Source organism: Gobius niger, assembly GCF_951799975.1.
Source record: "Gobius niger genome assembly, chromosome: 3".
NCBI lineage: Eukaryota > Metazoa > Chordata > Actinopteri > Gobiiformes > Gobiidae > Gobius > Gobius niger.
The window spans coordinates 1418877-1436068 of NC_136854.1; the positions used below are offsets into that span (position 1 = coordinate 1418877).

General features: G+C 52.2%; 1 protein-coding gene across 1 annotated transcript; it reads right to left on the bottom strand.

The window, feature by feature from the left end:
* Positions 1–145: 145 nt before the first annotated feature.
* On the bottom strand, positions 146–16661 carry LOC306960402 (apoptosis-stimulating of p53 protein 2-like). Its single transcript, XM_079552834.1, has 8 exons — positions 16477–16661; positions 14762–15490; positions 14605–14710; positions 6025–6239; positions 4774–4907; positions 4540–4706; positions 4262–4461; positions 146–246 (listed from the first exon to the last, which is right to left on the bottom strand). Exons 2-8 carry the CDS (start codon positions 15476–15478, stop codon positions 205–207), a joined length of 1581 nt encoding a protein of 526 aa, XP_079408960.1. The 5' UTR covers positions 15479–15490; positions 16477–16661; the 3' UTR covers positions 146–204.
* Positions 16662–17192: the final 531 nt, after the last annotated feature.

Here is a 17192-nt window from a genome sequence, read left to right on the forward strand (position 1 = left end):
GAAAAACTTAAATGTAGAAATGCTGTAGGTTACTGACATCAATAATTGTTTTTCACTCTGACGTTAAAACTAAAATGTTAAGAACCAAACTGACACAAATCTCTAAATTGACCTGCAGCGTCTCGAGATAATCGATCAAAACTAGGTCAAGTGCAGTGTAGGGGGCGCCACAGAGCAGGGTCCGGATCCAGGTCCTGGGGTTGTTTAAGCCAGGCTCCTCTGACGCGGCTTGATCCTGGGATACAGCTGCAAAACAAACACAGTCAAAGTTAACGCTGTTCAGCTTAAATACACCGAGCACATTTTCCCTTCCTTCCCCTCATTATGTTCATCCACTTCCCTCCTCAGTCATAATGCTTTGGGTTAACCCTAATAATAAAACATGAGTGATCACGATGTCTTCCTGTCCGAGGCTCCTGCAGATGGGACTTAGAGTAGACTTTAAAAAAACAGCATTGTCCGTCGTCTTTCCTCCTCTGTATCCGGGGCCGGGTCGTGGAGGCAGAGTCTGAGCACCCAGACTTCCTGGTCCACACAGACCTCCTCCAGCTGCTCTGGGGGGGGGGGCTCTGAGGCGACACCAGGCACCACCTGGGCTCGTAAAGGAAGTAATATATACTGTATATATGTGTATCGCCAAAGAGCTGTTTGTACCTTGTCATTATCAAACTTATTGAATAGTCTTTGTCGAAAACAACAAAGATAAGTCGTCCACTTTAACCTCTTACCACCCACCTAAACCAATATAGGCCTGTGTAACACCTCATTTGAAAGCTAAGACCCACAAAACGGATCTTTTTCCTCGCGTTGTTGCTGTGTTGTGTCACCTTTTGTATGTTTTTTTTCTTTCTTTTTTTTCCATTTTTGTCACTTTTTTGTTGAGTTTTTGTCACATTTTTGTTGATTTTTTGTCACATTTTTGTTGCGTTTACATCCTTGTTTTCTTCTCATTTTTTGTGGCTATTTTAGTGTTTTTTTGTCCCAAGAAGCTTTTTGATTAGGGTAAAGCCAAACTGGAGAAAATGGGATCCGTTCAGGTGGAAGATAAGAGGTTAAATACATAAATAGATAGTCAAAACTCTGGCTTTTTAATCTAATCGTGATCTTAATAAAGGAGCAGAGCAGCAGGAAGCGCAGGTTTACAGGGAAAGTGTAATGCTGCGTCCACACCAAACGCGTTTTGGCGCCTCCAAAGCGTCAGGTTTACATTTAAAATACATGGAGGACGCGCCTCCGGGGGGCGTCAAGAGGCGTTTTGAGGTTTTTCGTGCTTGGTGAGTGTTTGACGCCTCCAGGGCGTCGAGCGCGGCCGACGCTCGAGTTGGGAAATGTTGAACTTTTTGGAGAAATTCGCGAGCGTCGACCAATCAGGAGCTTTCTCCCCATAGTGACGTACGTTGTAGCTGAGCCACCGGGGCAGATTCTACGCCAGCCCCACAGATGTCAACAAGTCACAAGTCACAGAGGTTTAGCTTCATTGTGAACCGGAGCACCAACAGCTCTGGGACTTTTACAAAGACACATCAGTGTTTCTTTATCCAAACACCCAGGATTAAAAGCGGCGAAAAAGAAAACTTATTTCAGTGGCTGAATCTGCGCTGGGAATGTGTTTGGGCCTCGAGGATGCCTGTTGTAGCATTAGCACTAAGCTAATGCTAAGCTAAACCTCCGGTCCTCACGTGAAAACGAGAAATATGCACAAATAAAGTCAATAAAGAACAATGATCACACACTGAGCTGGGCTGATGTTGTAGTTTATTACTCACATCATCTACAATTAGCTCCGGGAGAAAACCATAGCTTGTTAGCTCAATTAGCTCAGTTAGCTCAGTTAGCCCAGTTAGCTCAGTTAGCTCGCATTGAGCTCCGGTTTTCTCCCATGACAACAAGCATTAAGCACTAACAACATCAATGAATCCGTAACGACATAGAGCAGCTTTATGACGATCACACACTGAGCCGGCCTTCACACATTTGTGGTTTATTGCAGACTTTTAATCAACAATGAACTGTAGCAGGTATTTTTCAGGCAACAGCTACTTCCAAGATGCTACGAACAGATTCTGAGCTGACACGGCCAAAGCGTCTGACGCTCGGTGACATTTGTGACGAGCGTCTGACTTTAGTAAAGCACAAGCGTCCAACGACGGGCTTGAGGCGCGTTTTTGACGTCCAAAACGTGTTTGGTGTAGACGCAGCATAACAACTGCCAATGGATCATTTAAAGAACAAAGGTATTTATCTGAAGAACCATTGTCCCTCTGCGCACAAAGACAGCTGCAAAAACACTCAACATCTGCAGAGATGTAAAAGAATCCGGACGCTGCAGCGCCTTCCAGATCAAGCCCAGGGAATCACTCAGACAAACAAACAGGAAGCAGCGACAGCGGAGGATCTGGTTATTTAGGTTTAGGTATGTCATTTTGCGGAGGGAAGTCCAGCTCTCCTGGCCACTCTCAGGTAAGTGTATCCCGGGGCGTGTTTTAGGAAGCATGTACTGCACATATCTGGACACAGAGCAGTTTGAAGGTGGTGACTCGGCTCACTGCCTGACCACTGACTTCAGGCGGGGGAGGGCAGGGGATGCTAGACTCTCTCCAGGCACTGACCAGCATGTCCTTAGTCTTTGTTCCATTGACTGCCAGGGAAAACTCCTGACCCGACTCCTCCACAGAGTCCAGAGCCCTGAGCATCAGACCAGGCATCGAGCCTGTCAGAAGCTCTGTCAGGAGCCTCACTGGACTGTTAGCTCTCTGTTGCTCGGGTAGCTCTTCACACTGAGCCATAGGGGGCGCCTCACCTGGGTCTCTGCCAGAGCCTTCAATAACTGATCATAGGCCTGGGGCGGTAACCGGATTACCGTCATACCGCGGTCACATGACGCACACCGCGGGTCTGAGTTCCTCACCGTCATCACCGCCAAAAAATAAATAAAAATTTACCAGAAAAGGAACTAATAATCCGAACAAGTGTCTCAACGAAAAAACTAACAAAAGTCTCAAAAAAGACCAGCCACAGGTGAAAATAAAATGAAAAACCAGCCGCCCTGAGCAGGTGAGGTGCAGGTGAGGAGCAGGTGAGGAGCAGGTGAGGTGCAGCTGAGGAGCAGCAGTCACATATCAGGCCTATGTGAGCTCGGAGACACAGCTCCATATGCACATGAGCAGGAGCATTTACTTAAAGTTCAGACTGGGCCTGTTCAGCAGGCGACACGAGGGCGAACAATTAAATCTGACCCGCGTCTTATTTTCCATATGAAAATGTTTTGGTATTATCCGCCACGACGCTCCGCGGCGCATCCGCTCCGCTTTGCGTCGCTGTGTTTATCCGTCACCTCAGAGTGGCTGAAATGTACAAAGTACAAGGACTTATACTTTGGTACAAGTACGTCGAGTTTTTGGACTTTTTCATGGATTATCCTGGAGGAGCAGCATCTTCACGGTCCTCGGCAGGTGGACAGTGTGTTTTCCTTCTTCATCAGTACAAAGGCCTGACCAGTCACTTTAAGGTGAGGAACTTCAGTTTGGGATGTGTTTACAAAGCGGGTGATGAAGCTGATGTAGCTGAGTTTGGGGAAACTGCACCGCGTTCAACCGTTCAACACGCGTGTTAAACCTGACTGTCTGGACTCTAACTTAGCCCAATAATATCAGAACAACTCATTTGACAGGTAAATGTTTGCTTCCTTTCTCCTTTCACTCAGTTTGATCTGCATTTGTGGGAAATATAAAGATAAAAGCGCAGAGATGTTTGTTTGCGATGGTCGGAGTGAAGAGGCTGAAGCTGAATAAATGATCATCGAACATGAGCGTCCTCTCATAATAAGAGCCTGATTCACTCAGTTTTTCATAAAGCTCCAGGTCTGGCAGGAGAACAGCGGCTCAGGTGCTTGGATCGCCCCCCTCCCCTGTTCAAACGTGTCCCCCCCACCTTCGAAACACTTCTGACGCCATGTGGGGTATATCGCAAAACCCGGGAATTTGTTGATTACTGCCGGTGGTTTGAAAAAATCCAAACCGGCACCGCCCTAATGTTTTATTGTGTCAAAAGCACGAGAAAAATCCACAAAACCAGCAGGAGCCATTTGGGGATTGTTGAGTGGAGGCAGTTTTAGAGGCAGTTCTTTGTTTTTCCAAATCTCCTCCTGACCAAAACATCTGAACAGAAGTTATAAAACAAAGCGTCATGACTTGAGAGGTGCACGAAAAGTCCCCGCCCGCCTGTTCCTTAAACCATCATCGTTTTTTGGACTCGTCCTTACCCCCAGCAGGTTCCTCGGGATGTAGCCCTCTCCGTGCTCTCCCTGGACCCGCCACCAGAGGGCGTCGCTGCGCTGGTCCCGGTCCAGGACGGTCAGACAGTCTCCCTCTGAAACCTGGATCTCGTCAGGCTCCGCCGGCTCGAAGGACCAAAGGGCAAAGACCTGCCCGCGGTTCATCACCCCCATCTTCTCCTGCACACCTACAACACGCACAACAGGGGCTAGACCTGGACTGAGCAGAGGCCACGCCCACAGGTCAGCAGTGAAACCCGTCTCACCGTAGAGGAACTGGGAGCACTGCGCGTACCCGTCCTCCTGCTCCTCGCACTTGTCGGCCGGCGTCCGCGAGTCGCTGTGCGTCCAGGCGAAGACGGCGGCGCCGGACTCCACCAGCAGCTTACACACCGGCGTGTTGTTACAGGAGGCGGCGCAGTGCAGCGGCGTCCTGAGGGAGGGAGGGAGGGGGCGGGGCTTAGAGCGGGGCCGACAAACGGGGGCGGAGCCGGACTCACCATCCGTCGCTGTCGGACGCGTTCACGTTGACCCCGAACTGGACCAGGAACCTGACGATGTCGGCGTGTCCGGCGCAGACGGCGTTGTGCAGCGCCGTGATGCCCTCGTCGTTCGCCGCGCTGGGGTCGGGCACCTGGAACCACCACAGAGGTCACTCAGGGGTCAGTCAGAGGTCACTCAGGGGTCAGTCAGAGGTCAGTCAGAGGTCAGTCAGAGGTCAGTCAGAGGTCACTCAGGTCAGTCAGAGGTCAGTCAGAGGTCAGTCAGAGGTCAGTCAGGTCAGTCAGAGGTCAGTCAGAGGTCAGTCAGAGGTCACTCAGGGGTCAGTCAGAGGTCAGTCAGAGGTCACTCAGGGGTCACTCAGGGGTCACTCAGGGGTCAGTCAGAGGTCACTCAGGGGTCAGTCAGAGGTCACTCAGAGGTCAGTCAAAGGTCACTCAGAGGTCACTCAGAGGTCACTCAGAGGTCACTCAAAGGTTCCATCATTGTTTGCTTTTTCACAGCTTTTTTCCAGAAGCTTTTGGATTGGGGTAAAGCCAAACTGGAGAAAATGTGCTCGGTTCAGGTGGGAGTTAAGGGGTTAACCTCCAGATGAACCGAGCACAATTTTTGTAATTTCGGCTTTACTCAAATCTAAAAATGTCAAAATGGCGACAAGACGAAAACAAGGATGAAAACACAACAAAAGAGTCACAAAAAAGTCCCACTGAGATTAAGAATCTCTTTTTCAGGGGAGTCCAGGTCCCAGAGGGGAACCTATTGTACATTGAGTTTTGGGGGGGTGAAGAAAAAAGCTGCAAAAAAAGTGGTATAAAAAAATTGACAAAAAAATGACAAAAAAATTGACAAAAAAATGACAAAAAAATGACAAAAATGTGACAAAAATGTGACAAAAAAATGACTAAAAATCGATAAAAAAATGACAGAAATTTGATTTAAAAAAATCTGACAAAAATCTGACAAAAAATGACAAAAATGTGACAAAAAAATGGACAAAAAATGGACAAAAAAATGACAAAAAAGTTACAAAAATGAGTTGAATACCCAACAAAATAATGAAAAAAATCTGATGACGTGAGGAAAAAGATCCTCTCGGTTCAGGCGGGAGTTAAGAAGTTTTAAATGATTCTAAAGCTGATTGTGGATTACAGGAGGGTGAGTGATTTTGGGGGTTAGATTTCACCAAATAACCCGTCACAGAGAGAGTGCATGAGGAGAAGAATAAACTAAGACTGATGATCCGTACTGACCTCGTAGATGACCCTCTGGACCAGGTCGAACTCCCCCTCCAGGGCGGAGTCCAGGAGGAGACAGACCGGGTTAAACCAGACTCTGAGGCCTCGTCCCGCCCGCTCTGACCCCGGCTCTGACCCGGGCCCTCGCTCTGACCCGGGCCCTCGCTCTGACCCGGGCGCTCGCAGGATGGACCTCGGCCGCGGTGGATCGCTCTGACGCTCCTGTGGCTCTGGAGAAACGGAGAACCACAGTATGAAACTCCAGTATGTTCAGTCTGGACTAGGGCTGGATACCACTACTTTAACGATTCCTGCTTTTCGGTACCGGTGCCTTAATGGTACTTTTTCCGATACCTGTGTTATTTTAATTGAGTTAAAATAAAGTGTTGTTCAGGAGGAAGTCCAAACACGGCACATCAGAAAACAGGAGCAGCAGCGTCACCTGGAACTTCATGTTTTGAGCAGAATTCCCACTAAAGCCGTGATAAAAAGAGAGTTGGGACATTATTCCCTCCTGAGCTGCAGGAACAGACCAGATCCACATCAGGACCGTTTACTGAAGATAAACTTCTCTAAACTCACTGAGCTGTTCCACAGTGAAAGCTCCTCACACGTCACAGATCTGTTACATAGTGAGAGCGCTCACTCTGTCACTGACAATGCACCATAACTGTTCCAAACATGGCTAATGCAGAGTGAGCGCTCACCTTTTCCAGAGACAATCTTTGATCCCAAACGCTCCGGTGCAGCTGGAGTTTAAACAACAGCAGTAACTTCAGGCTCTGCGGCTAAATCTAAAGCTAAAGGTAAAGCTAAAGCTAAAGTTAAAGCTAAAGCTAAAGGTAAAGTTAAAGCTAAAGGTAAAGCCCATGTGTTTCGTGTTGTCACTGCTTTTCTCTTTGTCTAAGAGTCTAGTTTCTTATTCAGTCCAGGTTTAGTCCTGGTTTTTAACCAGTTTACTGTAAGTCCTGGTTTAGTCCTGGTTTAGTCCTGGTTTAGTCCTGGCTCAGACCGCAGCTCTGCCATCTCTGATAATGACTGAAGTGGGACTAAAGGTGCGTACAGACCAAAAGCGTCCACGCCTCCAACTTCCATGTTAACCCTATGTAGAGGTGCTTCAACGCGCTCCGAAATGCAAGCAAAGCTGTCCGCGCGTATTAAGCGTAGCAAATGCGAGTGGATGAGGAAGGACGCGCGTGAAAGCCAGGGAGAACAGCGCGGTGAGCGAACAGGGAGAACAGCGCGGTGAGCGAACAGGGAGAACAGCGCGGTGAGCGAACAGGGAGAACAGAGCGGTGAGAGAACAGGGAGAACAGAGCGGTGAGCGAACAGGGAGAACAGCGCGGTGAGAGAACAGGGAGAACAGCGCCGTGAGCGAACAGGGAGAACAGAGCGGTGAGAGAACAGGGAGAACAGCGCGGTGAGAGAACAGGGAGAACAGCGCGGTGAGAGAACAGGGAGAACAGCGCGGTGAGCGAACAGGGAGAACAGCGCGGTGAGAGAACAGGGAGAACAGAGCGGTGAGAGAACAGGGAGAACAGCGCGGTGAGAGAACAGGGAGAACAGCGCGGTGAGCGAACAGGGAGAACAGCGCGGTGAGCGAACAGGGAGAACAGAGCGGTGAGAGAACAGGGAGAACAGCGCGGTGAGAGAACAGGGAGAACAGCGCGGTGAGCGAACAGGGAGAACAGCGCGGTGAGCGAACAGGGAGAACAGAGCGGTGAGAGAACAGGGAGAACAGCGCGGTGAGCGAACAGGGAGAACAGCGCGGTGAGCGAACAGGGAGAACAGCGCGGTGAGCGAACAGGGAGAACAGCGCGGTGAGAGAACAGGGAGAACAGCGCGGTGAGCGAACAGAGAGAACAGCGCGGTGAGAGAACAGGGAGAACAGCGCGGTGAGCGAACAGAGAGAACAGCGCGGTGAGAGAACAGGGAGAACAGCGCGGTGAGAGAACAGGGAGAACAGCGCGGTGAGCGAACAGGGAGAACAGCGCGGTGAGCGAACAGAGAGAACAGCGCGGTGAGAGAACAGGGAGAACAGCGCGGTGAGCGAACAGAGAGAACAGCGCAGTGAGCGAACAGAGAGAACAGCGCGGTGAGAGAACAGGGAGAACAGCGCGGTGAGCGAACAGGGAGAACAGCGCGGTGAGCGAACAGGGAGAACAGCGCGGTGAGAGAACAGGGAGAACAGCGCGGTGAGAGAACAGGGAGAACAGCGCGGTGAGAGAACAGGGAGAACAGCGCGGTGAGCGAACAGGGAGAACAGCGCGGTGAGAGAACAGGGAGAACAGCGCGGTGAGAGAACAGAGAGAACAGCGCGGTGAGAGAACAGGGAGAACAGCGCGGTGAGAGAACAGGGAGAACAGCGCGGTGAGCGAACAGAGAGAACAGCGCGGTGAGAGAACAGGGAGAACAGCGCGGTGAGCGAACAGGGAGAACAGCGCGGTGAGAGAACAGGGAGAACAGCGCGGTGAGAGAACAGGGAGAACAGCGCGGTGAGCGAACAGGGAGAACAGCGCGGTGAGAGAACAGGGAGAACAGCGCGGTGAGAGAACAGGGAGAACAGCGCGGTGAGAGAACAGGGAGAACAGCGCGGTGAGAGAACAGGGAGAACAGCGCGGTGAGAGAACAGAGAGAACAGCGCGGTGAGAGAACAGGGAGAACAGCGCGGTGAGCGAACAGAGAGAACAGCGCGGTGAGAGAACAGGGAGAACAGCGCGGTGAGCGAAAAGGGAGAACAGCGCGGTGAGCGAACAGGGAGAACAGAGCGGTGAGAGAACAGAGAGAACAGCGCGGTGAGTGAACAGGGAGAACAGAGCGGTGAGCGAACAGGGAGAACAGCGCGGTGAGCGAACAGAGAGAACAGCGCGGTGAGCGAACAGGGAGAACAGAGCGGTGAGAGAACAGGGAGAACAGCGCGGTGAGCGAACAGGGAGAACAGCGCAGTGAGCCAACAGGGAGAACAGCGCGGTGAGAGAACAGGGAGAACAGCGCCGTGAGCGAACAGGGAGAACAGCGCGGTGAGCGAACAGGGAGAACAGCGCGGTGAGAGAACAGGGAGAACAGCGCAGTGAGAGAACAGGGAGAACAGCGCGGTGAGCGAACAGGGAGAACAGCGCAGTGAGAGAACAGGGAGAACAGCGCGGTGAGCGAACAGGGAGAACAGCGCGGTGAGAGAACAGGGAGAACAGCGCGGTGAGAGAACAGGGAGAACAGCGCGGTGAGAGAACAGGGAGAACAGCGCGGTGAGAGAACAGGGAGAACAGCGCGGTGAGAGAACAGGGAGAACAGCGCAGTGAGAGAACAGGGAGAACAGCGCGGTGAGCGAACAGGGAGAACAGCGCAGTGAGAGAACAGGGAGAACAGCGCCGTGAGCGAACAGGGAGAACAGCGCGGTGAGCGAACAGGGAGAACAGCGCGGTGAGAGAACAGGGAGAACAGCGCGGTGAGCGAACAGGGAGAACAGCGCAGTGAGAGAACAGGGAGAACAGCGCGGTGAGAGAACAGGGAGAACAGCGCGGTGAGAGAACAGGGAGAACAGCGCGGTGAGAGAACAGGGAGAACAGCGCGGTGAGAGAACAGGGAGAACAGCGCAGTGAGAGAACAGGGAGAACAGCGCGGTGAGCGAACAGGGAGAACAGCGCAGTGAGAGAACAGGGAGAACAGCGCCGTGAGCGAACAGGGAGAACAGCGCGGTGAGCGAACAGGGAGAACAGCGCGGTGAGAGAACAGGGAGAACAGCGCGGTGAGAGAACAGGGAGAACAGCGCGGTGAGAGAACAGGGAGAACAGCGCGGTGAGAGAACAGGGAGAACAGCGCGGTGAGTGAACAGGGAGAACAGCGCGGTGAGAGAACAGGGAGAACAGCGCGGTGAGAGAACAGGGAGAACAGCACGGTGAGCGAAAAGGGAGAACAGCGCGGTGAGAGAACAGGGAGAACAGCGCGGTGAGCGAACAGAGAGAACAGCGCGGTGAGCGAACAGGGAGAACAGAGCGGTGAGCGAACAGGGAGAACAGCGCGGTGAGCGAACAGAGAGAACAGCGCGGTGAGAGAACAGGGAGAACAGAGCGGTGAGCGAACAGGGAGAACAGGGAGAACAGCGCGGTGAGCGAACAGAGAGAACAGCGCGGTGAGCGAACAGAGAGAACAGCGCGGTGAGCGAACAGGGAGAACAGAGCGGTGAGCGAACAGGGAGAACAGCGCGGTGAGCGAACAGAGAGAACAGCGCGGTGAGAGAACAGGGAGAACAGCGCGGTGAGCGAACAGGGAGAACAGCGCAGTGAGCCAACAGGGAGAACAGCGCGGTGAGCGAACAGGGAGAACAGCGCCGTGAGCGAACAGGGAGAACAGAGCGGTGAGAGAACAGGGAGAACAGCGCGGTGAGAGAACAGGGAGAACAGCGCGGTGAGCGAACAGGGAGAACAGCGCCGTGAGCGAACAGGGAGAACAGCGCGGTGAGAGAACAGGGAGAACAGCGCGGTGAGCGAACAGAGAGAACAGCGCGGTGAGAGAACAGGGAGAACAGCGCGGTGAGAGAACAGGGAGAACAGCGCGGTGAGCGAACAGGGAGAACAGCGCCGTGAGCGAACAGGGAGAACAGCGCGGTGAGAGAACAGGGAGAACAGCGCGGTGAGCGAACAGGGAGAACAGCGCGGTGAGAGAACAGGGAGAACAGCGCGGTGAGAGAACAGGGAGAACAGCGCGGTGAGCGAACAGGGAGAACAGCGCGGTGAGTGAACAGGGAGAACAGCGCAGTGAGAGAACAGGGAGAACAGCGCAGTGAGAGAACAGGGAGAACAGCGCGGTGAGTGAACAGGGAGAACAGCGCAGTGAGAGAACAGGGAGAACAGCGCAGTGAGAGAACAGGGAGAACAGCGCGGTGAGTGAACAGGGAGAACAGCGCAGTGAGAGAACAGGGAGAACAGCGCGGTGAGCGAACAGGGAGAACAGCGCGGTGAGCGAACAGGGAGAACAGCGCGGTGAGCGAACAGGGAGAACAGCGCAGTGAGAGAACAGGGAGAACAGCGCGGTGAGCGAACAGGGAGAACAGGGAGAACAGCGCGGTGAGAGAACAGGGAGAACAGCGCGGTGAGCGAACAGGGAGAACAGCGCAGTGAGAGAACAGGGAGAACAGCGCGGTGAGCGAACAGGGAGAACAGCGCGGTGAGAGAACAGGGAGAACAGCGCGGTGAGCGAACAGGGAGAACAGCGCCGTGAGCGAACAGGGAGAACAGCGCCGTGAGCGAACAGGGAGAACAGCGCGGTGAGCGAACAGGGAGAACAGGGAGAACAGCGCGGTGAGAGAACAGGGAGAACAGGGAGAACAGCGCGGTGAGAGAACAGGGAGAACAGCGCGGTGAGTGAACAGGGAGAACAGCGCGGTGAGAGAACAGGGAGAACAGCGCGGTGAGCGAACAGGGAGAACAGCGCGGTGAGAGAACAGGGAGAACAGCGCGGTGAGCGAACAGAGAGAACAGCGCGGTGAGAGAACAGGGAGAACAGCGCGGTGAGCGAACAGGGAGAACAGGGAGAACAGGGAGAACAGCGCAGTGAGAGAACAGGGAGAACAGCGCGGTGAGCGAACAGGGAGAACAGGGAGAACAGGGAGAACAGCGCGGTGAGTGAACAGGGAGAACAGCGCCGTGAGAGAACAGGGAGAACAGCGCGGTGAGAGAACAGGGAGAACAGCGCGGTGAGCGAACAGGGAGAACAGCGCAGTGAGAGAACAGGGAGAACAGCGCGGTGAGCGAACAGGGAGAACAGGGAGAACAGGGAGAACAGCGCAGTGAGAGAACAGGGAGAACAGCGCGGTGAGCGAACAGGGAGAACAGGGAGAACAGGGAGAACAGCGCGGTGAGAGAACAGGGAGAACAGCGCGGTGAGCGAACAGGGAGAACAGCGCGGTGAGCGAACAGGAAGAACAGCGCGGTGAGAGAACAGGGAGAACAGCGCAGTGAGAGAACAGGGAGAACAGCGCGGTGAGCGAACAGGGAGAACAGGGAGAACAGCGCGGTGAGCGAACAGGAAGAACAGCGCGGTGAGCGAACAGGGAGAACAGCGCGGTGAGCGAACAGGGAAGAACAGCGCGGTGAGAGAACAGGGAGAACAGCGCAGTGAGAGAACAGGGAGAACAGCGCGGTGAGAGAACAGGGAGAACAGCGCGGTGAGCGAACAGGGAGAACAGCGCAGTGAGAGAACAGGGAGAACAGCGCCGTGAGCGAACAGGGAGAACAGCGCGGTGAGCGAACAGGGAGAACAGCGCGGTGAGAGAACAGGGAGAACAGCGCGGTGAGAGAACAGGGAGAACAGCGCGGTGAGAGAACAGGGAGAACAGCGCGGTGAGAGAACAGGGAGAACAGCGCGGTGAGAGAACAGGGAGAACAGCGCGGTGAGAGAACAGGGAGAACAGCGCAGTGAGAGAACAGGGAGAACAGCGCGGTGAGCGAACAGGGAGAACAGAGCGGTGAGAGAACAGGGAGAACAGAGCGGTGAGCGAACAGGGAGAACAGCGCGGTGAGAGAACAGGGAGAACAGCGCGGTGAGCGAACAGGGAGAACAGCGCAGTGAGAGAACAGGGAGAACAGCGCGGTGAGAGAACAGGGAGAACAGCGCGGTGAGAGAACAGGGAGAACAGCGCGGTGAGAGAACAGGGAGAACAGCGCGGTGAGAGAACAGGGAGAACAGCGCAGTGAGAGAACAGGGAGAACAGCGCGGTGAGCGAACAGGGAGAACAGCGCAGTGAGAGAACAGGGAGAACAGCGCCGTGAGCGAACAGGGAGAACAGCGCGGTGAGCGAACAGGGAGAACAGCGCGGTGAGAGAACAGGGAGAACAGCGCGGTGAGAGAACAGGGAGAACAGCGCGGTGAGAGAACAGGGAGAACAGCGCGGTGAGAGAACAGGGAGAACAGCGCGGTGAGAGAACAGGGAGAACAGCGCGGTGAGTGAACAGGGAGAACAGCGCGGTGAGAGAACAGGGAGAACAGCGCGGTGAGAGAACAGGGAGAACAGCACGGTGAGCGAAAAGGGAGAACAGCGCGGTGAGAGAACAGGGAGAACAGCGCGGTGAGAGAACAGGGAGAACAGCGCGGTGAGAGAACAGGGAGAACAGCGCGGTGAGAGAACAGGGAGGCCGCGCCCACTGCTTCATGCACTCAAGTAATCCAATCTACACGTGCGTTCATTTATGTCTTGTTAACCAATCAGGGATGCTGACTGGGCTCAGGCGTCACCTGTTACCTGCAACAATCCGTGCCCGAGTCGGACTCGGTTCCGGACTTTGGCCGCTTGGAGGAGGTGGGCGGAGCGCGGCTCGGTTGCTCGTGTTTGCGCACACGCACGGATACAAGCGGCTGTTGTATGGGCGGGTGCATTTGTCACGTAAAACAGTGAGAAAAGGCTGTATTTATCAAACAGAGCAGAGGCTGCCTCGCTCTCGTCCCCCCGGACACCGACCGCTTCGCTCCCGGGCGGCTCCCCGGACCACCGGCCACATACCGCTCGTCTCCCTGACCGCTTCACCCTGGCCGCTTCACGCTCGTCTCGGGCTGACTTTACGGGAGCGGCTGCGCTTCTCCCGCCCTGTGTCCGAGCTTCTCTGCTGCTGCACCTGGTTTGGCTGCAGGCTTTAGTCGGACAGATAAAACCTGCAGGTGCATTTATCGCTTGTGACTTTGGTGAGCGTTCGTGTTAAGTGCTTTGTTGTAACGTAAAGCGTAGACTTCCAGGAGTTCACCAACATAAAGCTGTTTAACCAGTGGCCGAAGCAGCAACGAATGACACAAACTGAGCGTCAGATCTTCTGTTCAGGCTGTATATGACTCCAAAGAAAGGCTCAGAGCGGCAGGTGCTGCTCCACCCCCGCCTCAGCTGAGCGGGACAGAGGGACGCGCACTTCTCTATTTCTCTGCTTTATTAAAATCGACTATTATATTCACCATAGCCATTTTTGTTAAACTGTAGTAAAATGCAAAGAAAAGTGGAGTGAAGAGATTTGACAGGGCTCATAGAGACATTATTTCACGCAGCTGTTTAAGGTTTTTTTTTCTTCCTCATTATGTTGCGCTGCTGCTGCTCACGTGCACTTGTAAACAACTCCTCGTGTTCGGCCACGGCTCGGTTCGTTTGTGTAAGTGTGAGCGCGGGCCGTTCGGGGCATCCAGGCCTTTCCTCAAACGAGCAGAGTGGCAGGTTCGGATGTCAAGTGTGAGTGCGCCTTGAGTCAACAACTGGTGGCCAGACACGCCTCCTATGTGACGCTTGTAAAACTTCACGCGCAGCAAACAGGCATTTGTCGAGAGTTTGACGTTTGTGAAGCGGCGTCGTTTGGCGTCCAACGAGAGGCAGATGGGGCGTGGACGCACGTTTGGTCTGTACGCACCTTTAGTTACAGTTTTGCTTCTGCATTTGTGCTGAAGCTGCTCATGAGTTCAGGCTTTTTTAGACTCACTGAGGATCATTTACTGACGTTTGGAGAGAAAAAGTACCGAAAATTAGCACAGAAAAAAAACGTTTTTCAACACCGCCCCCTACTGGAGCTTTTCGGTCGGTACCGTTTAACGTTACCCAGCCCTCGTCTGGACCTGCTCTGGACTCACCTGGGGGAGTGGGCGGGGCCTGCAGGTGTCTGGGGGCGGAGACAGGGATTCGTGGAGGCAGAGGGGGCGGAGTCAGCCTCTCTGGACTCTGGAACAGGTTTAGAAGCTTTTATTACATTTTACATCAGTTTAAACCAAGACTCTGGACTGCACTGACCTCTGCTCTGGTCAGGTCTGTCAGTGAACTCTCCACTGTCCCGTCTACAGCTGCCCCAGAGTCCCCCGGTGTGGTCCTCAGGGCGGTCCACTGCCCCTCCAGGGCGGTCAGGGCGGTCCTCTGCCCCTCCAGGGCGGTCAGGGCGGTCCTCTGCCCCTCCAGGGCGGTCAGGGCGGTCCTCTGTCCCTCCAGGGCGGTCAGGGCGGTCCTCTGGTAGCGCAGCCGCAGCAGCTGGGGGGCGCTCTCGGGCTCACAGAGGGACGAGCGTTTCTTTAAGGGGCGCGGCGCGTTCAGGAGCCCCGCCCTCAGCCCTCCGGACAGGAAGGGGAGGAGCTTCGTGGGGCTGAGGGGGCGGGGTTGACACACCTCTAACTCCTCCCCCTGCTGCGTGGAGACGGGCTCGGCGTCACCGTGGAAACAGAACTCGGCGTCCGACGCAGATCCAGGCGGTTTAACCGTAGATCTGGGTTTGCTCCGGGGCAGCGTGCCGTGCCCCGCCTGGTACCTGGCCCCGCCCCCCCCGCTGGTGTACAGGGAGCGGATGGAGGCGGCGGTCACGGTGGGCGGTCTGTGGAGGGCGGGGGGCGGGGCCTGGTCCGGGGTCAGAGGGCGCACGGCGGCGGAGGGCGGGGCGCGGTGTTTGGGCAGAGGCAGCGTGCTCGACCTGAACGACGACGCGCTGGACTTCCTGGGCAGCGGAGGAGGCGCGGCGGCCATGTTGGAGTCGAACTGAAGACGAGAGAGGAGGTCAGAGGCGGGGACGCTCCAGGTCACAGAGTCACTTTACTATCACTTTAACCCCTTAACTCCCACCTGAACCGAGAGCATTTACTCCAGTTTGGCTTTACCTCAATCCAAAAGCTTCTGGGAAAAAGGTGAGAAAAAAGCAACAAAACTGAGACGAAAACAATGATGGAAATGTGACAAAAAAGTGAGAAAAATGTATGAAAAAGTGGCAAAAATGTCACAAAAATGTCACAAGAAATTGATCAAAAAATGACAAAAAATTTATAAAAAATGGACAAAAAAATTGACGAAAAAATGACAAAAAATTGACGAAAAAATGACAAAAAAAGGACAAAAATTTGATTAAAAAAATTGACCAAAAAATTGACAAAAAATGAAAAAAAAGTGAAAAAATCACAAAAATGTGACAAAAAAATGACAAAAAATTGATGAAAAAGTGGCAAAAATGTCACAAAAATGTCACAAGAAATTGTCAAAAATTTGACCAGAAAATAAGAAAAATGTGATAAAAACTGACGAAAAAATTTACTAAAATTGTCAAAAATTTATGAAAAAGTCACAAGAAATTGACAAAAAATGGAAGAAAAAAATGAAAAAAATATGAACAAAATTTGACCAAAAAAATGACAGAAAAATTGACAAAAAAATACAAAAATGTGACAAAAAATGGAAGAAAAAATGACAAAAATGTGACAAAAAAATGACGAAAAATTTATGAAAAAGTGGAAAAAAATGTCACAAAAATGTCACAAGAAATTGACAAAAATTTGACCAAAAAATAACAAAAATTTGACAAAAAAATACAAAAAAGATACAAAAATGAGTTGAACACCCAACGAAAAAATGATGGAAAAAAATCTGATGACGTGAGGAAAAAGATCCTCTCGGTTCAGGCGGGAGTTAAGAGGTTAAACATCACTTTAATGCAAACATTTATGGACTGGATGGATTTCATGATGATCTTTTACCGCTGTGTCTCGATGCTGTAGATCTGCGTCGTGATTGGTCCGCAGGGGCACGGGAGGCGGGGATTCCCTGGTCAGGTCCCTGTGATTGGTCCGTGCGGGCAGTGGGGGCGGGACTTCACTGACTGCAGACAAACACAGGACTTTGACTTTTCACTCTGAGGAGAAACAGGAACTCGACGGCAGAGAGCGGCTTTAACCCCTAAACTCCCGCCTGAACCGAGCGCATTTTCTCCAGTTTGACTTTACCCCAATCTAAAAGCTTCTGGAAAAGGGACAGAACTGAGACGAAAACAATGATGAAAATGTCACAAAAATGTCACAAGAAATTGACAAAAAATGACAAAAATGTGACAAAATGTGACAAAAAAAATCCGTAAATGTGACAAAAATGTGATAAAAAATTGACATGAAAATTACAAAAAATTACAAAAAATTGACAAAAAATTACAAAAATGTGATAAAAATTTGACATGAAAATTACAAAAAATTAACGAAAAAAGGACAAAAAAAAAGAAAAAATGTGCAAAAAAATTGACAAAAAAATTACCAAAATTTAACGACAAAATGACAAAAATGTGATAAAAATGTGACAAAAATTGACTAAAAAATGACCCCCAAAAAAAAAAGACAAGAATGTGACAAAAAATTGACAAAAAAATTACAAATAATTGACAAAAAATGACAAAAAAATGACAAAAAAATGACAAAAAAATGAC